We start from the raw sequence: 4,323 nt of genomic DNA on the forward strand, positions 1-4,323 counted from the left end.
TTCAACCATTAGGACTCAGCGGTACTGCTGCCTTAAATTTAAAAACATTAAAGACTTAAAGAATGCTCTCTCCTCATATGGCCCTGTTGCCCCCTTTACTATTTCATTGTTAGAGTCTCTAAGTGAAGACTGGCTTACAGTTAATGATTCGGGCATGTTAACTAAAGCCACCTTAACAAGGGGTGACTTTCTCTTATGGAAAGCTGATGACACTGAAAGATGCCAGGATACTGCCCACCGCAATATGGCTGCCAGCGGTCCTTCCAAATCCTGGGCATTAGACAAACTGGGCAATCGCCCCTATGACACAAATGAAAGACAGGCTAAGTTTTCTCCAGGCTTACTCACACAAATCCAACATGCAGCCCTTAAGGCCTGGAAGAGCCTCCCTTCTAAAGGGTTGGCCGTCACCTCTCTTGCCAAGGTTAGACAGGGGCCGCAGGAACCTTACAGTGAATTCATAGGCCGCCTTACAGAGGCCGCTGAATGCCTCATGGGAAGGGAGGAAACAGATAATGAATTCATTAAACATCTTGCTTTTGAAAATGCTAACTCATCTTGTCAAGCGGCTATGCGTCCCCATCGCCGCGGCAAAAATGTCTCTGATTTTATAAAACTTTGTGCCGATGTCAACCCAACCTCTCGCAATATCGGAATAGCCATAGGGGCAGCTCTTAAAGATTTTACTCAGGGAGCCAGGCCCAAGACTTGCTTTAATTGCAAGCAACCAGGTCATTTTTCAAGAGAGTGCACAGCCCCTAGGACCGAACGATTGCTCCCATCATGTCTGTGCCCACGGTGCAAACGGGGTAAGCATTGGGCCTCTGAATGCCTCTCCAAGGCTGACATACAGGGTAACCCTCTGCCTCCGAAGCAGGGAAACTTGATATGGGGCCCACCCCAGGGCCCCAAAACCTACCCAGGACAGAACCCTGGGGTTGTCAGGTTCGTCCCCGAGTCAGCCCAAAATCCAGCGTCACTATCCTCTCCCGAGCAACCGCCGGTAGCGCAGGACTGGACCTCTGTTCCACCTCCCAGTCAATATTGACCCCAGAAATGGGAACTCAAATTCTTTCCATGGGGATTTTTGGCCTTTTGCCGCAGGGCACCTTTGGTCTTATTCTGGGTTGTGCCAGCTGTACTATTCAGGGCCTCACTATTTCTCCAGGCGTCATTGGCAACGATTACACGGGAGAAATTAAACTTATGGCTGGCTACAGCCTTTCAGGGACCAATTACCATTTCCCCTGGCCAAGGGATTGCTCAATTAATATTACTCCCCCTCGATGATAAAAATCCTTGCTATAAGCAAAAGAGAGGCCCCCATGGGTTTGGATCATCAGATGTTTATTGGGCACAAGCGATCACTCAAAAAAGACCCCTTCTTAAGTTAAAATTAAAAGGAAAAACGTTTGAAGGCCTTATAGATTCTGGCACGGATGCCACAATCATTTCCAGTAAGGATTGGCCTTCATCTTAGCCTCTCACCACTTCCATGACTCACCTTAGAGGTATTGGACAAACCTCCAACCCCCTGCAAAGCTCCGAAGTTATTCAATGGGAAGATGAAGAAGGCAATCACGGTACTGTCCAGCCCTACGTGGTTGCAGGCCTACCTATCAACCTCTGGGGCAGAGATATTCTCTCTCCAGTGAAGCTCATTATGTGCAGCCCTAATGAGCTAGTCACTCACCAGATGCTCAATCAAGGCTTTCGCCCTGGGCAAGGGTTGGGCAAACACTCTCACGGCGCAAAAGAGCCGGTCCTGGTCACCATAAAAACTGATCGTGCTGGAATTGGCTATGAAAATTTACCCTAAAGGCCATTGACATATCTGTACCCCATGCAAATAAAATATCCTGGAAAACAACAGAGCCTGTATGGGTTGATCAATGGCCCTTAACTTCTGAAAAACTGGCTGCAGCCACAATGTTAGTACAGGAACAACTTGCTGCAGGCCATATCAAGCCCACCACCTCCCCCTGGAATACTCCTATTTTTGTCATAAAGAAAAAATCAGGAAAATGGAGGTTACTTCAAGATCTTAGAGAAATTAATAAAGCTAGGATACCTATGGGGGCCCTTCAACCAGGCCTCCCCACTCCTGTGGCGATTCCTGCGGGATATTGTAAAATCATTATTGACCTAAAAGATTGCTTTTTCACAATCCCCCTACATCCTAAAGACCACAAGCATTTTGCATTTAGTTTGCCGGTGATTAATTTTAAAGGCCCTATGCCAAGATTCCAATAGAAAGTTCTGCCCTAAGGAATGGCAAACAGCCCTATGCTGTGCCAAAAATTTGTAGCTCAAATTATAGACCCATTTAGACAAAGATGGCCTTCTACATATTTAATTCATTACATGGACGACATCCTCATGGCTGGTCCTAACCCCACCGAACTCCTTGCTTATTCCCAAGAGCTTTCTAGGGCCCTTACCAGAGCTGGTCTTCAGATAGCCCCCGATAAAATTCAATTAAAACCCCCTTACTTGTTTTTAGGCTTTGAACTCTTTCATAATAAGATTCTTTCACAAAAGGTTCAACTTAGAACCGATTGCTTAAAAACTTTAAATGATTTTCAAAAACTTCTAGGAGATATCAATTGGCTCAGGCCTTTTCTCAAGCTAACTACTGGAGAGCTTAAACCCTTGTTTGATATCCTTAAAGGGGACCCAGATCCTACTTCCAGTCGCTCATTAACAGCCCCCGCCCTAGAAGGCCTAAAAGCAGTGGAAGCTGCGATTCTAAACCAAAGGGTCACCTTTATCTCTTATGAGAAGCCTCTTCTCCTAGTCATTTGTGCTACTGATTTTACACCCACCAGAGTGTTCTGGCAAGAGGGGCCCCTTTTTTGGGTCCATTTACCTGCCTCACCACCCAAAGTCCTTATCCCCTATACCTCCTGGGTGGCTGAGCTGATAAAAATCGGACGCAACCACAGCAGGAAAATATTCGGTAAAGACCCCGACAAAATTGTCCTACCCTATTCCCCTACCCAAATCCAGTGGTTGATGGAGAATGACGATGAATGGGCAACATCCTGCACCTCTTTCCAGGGAGCCCTTGACAATCATTACCCTGCTAACAAGCTTCTCCATTTTCTAAGGACCCAACCATTTGTTTTCCCTATATTGACCTCCTCTCAACCCCTTCCTCAGGCCCCCCTAGTTTTCACTGATGGCTCCTCCAACAGAGTGGCAACCTTCACCGTAGATAATCAAACCACTTCCCTACAATCCCCATTCCACTCTGCTCAATTGGTTGAACTCTTTGCTGTTTTACAAGTTTTTCAGCAACTCCCAAATACTCCATTTAACCTATACACTGACAGTGCTTATACTGCTCAATCCATTCCCCTTTTAGAGACCGTGCCCTATATAAAACCCACTACAAACGCCACCCCTCTGTTTTTTTCCATCCAGCAGTGCATACATTCCAGGCAACATCCCTTTTATATAAGCCATGTTCGTGCCCATTCTGGTCTTCCTGGACCTCTAGCCACAGGCAATGCTGTGACTGATAAAGCTACCCAACTTTCCCTTCTTGCTGAGCTCGATCCTGTGGCTCAAGCCAAAGAAGCTCACTCTTTATACCACCTTAACGCTCAAAACTTACGTCTTCTTTTTAAAATTACTAGAGAACAAGCCCGTCAGATTGTTAAACAATGTGCAAATTGTGTCACTCTCCTGCCTGTTCCTCACTTGGGTGTGAACCCTAGGGGCCTAGTTCCCAATGAGATCTGGCAAATGGATGTAACACACATCCCCTCATTCGGAAATCTTAAATATCTTCATGTTACTGTAGATACCTTTAGTGGATTTATTTTTGGCAGCCTCCATGTTTGGAGAAGCTTCAAAAAAATGTTATTGCTCATGTACTCAATTGTCTTAGTGTCATGGGAAAACCCGAGATTATCCAGACTGATTATGGTCCTGGATATACTGGAAAAAAATTCCAAGAATTTTATCGCCAATTACAAATTAAGCATGTTACAGGCATACCATACAATCCCCAGGGTCAAGGGATTGTCGAACGAGCCCATCTAACTATTAAACATACCTTCCACAAATTAAAAATGGGGGATTTATATCCCATGAAAGGCTCTCCAAGAAATATTCTTCATCATGCTTTGTTTGTTCTTAATTTTCTAACTTTGGACACTCGTGGCAAATCTGCAGCTGATCGCCTTTGGCACCCACAAACTGATAAAAATTATGCCACTGTCGTGTGGAGAGACCCCCTCACTTCCCATTGGAATGGCCCCGACCCCATACTCATATGGGGCTGGGGATCTGCCTGTGTTTTCTACACCAAAGAAG

General features: G+C 45.5%; 1 protein-coding gene across 1 annotated transcript; it reads left to right on the forward strand.

The window, feature by feature from the left end:
* The first annotated feature begins 1,495 nt into the window (after nucleotides 1-1,495).
* Nucleotides 1,496-1,819, forward strand: LOC118973166 (endogenous retrovirus group K member 7 Pro protein-like). Its single transcript, XM_037022433.1, has one exon. The coding sequence runs from the start codon at nucleotides 1,496-1,498 to the stop codon at nucleotides 1,817-1,819; it is 324 nt and encodes a 107-aa protein (XP_036878328.1).
* Nucleotides 1,820-4,323: the final 2,504 nt, after the last annotated feature.

Source organism: Manis javanica, chromosome 5 (assembly GCF_040802235.1).
Source record: "Manis javanica isolate MJ-LG chromosome 5, MJ_LKY, whole genome shotgun sequence".
Taxonomy (NCBI): Eukaryota; Metazoa; Chordata; class Mammalia; order Pholidota; family Manidae; genus Manis; species Manis javanica.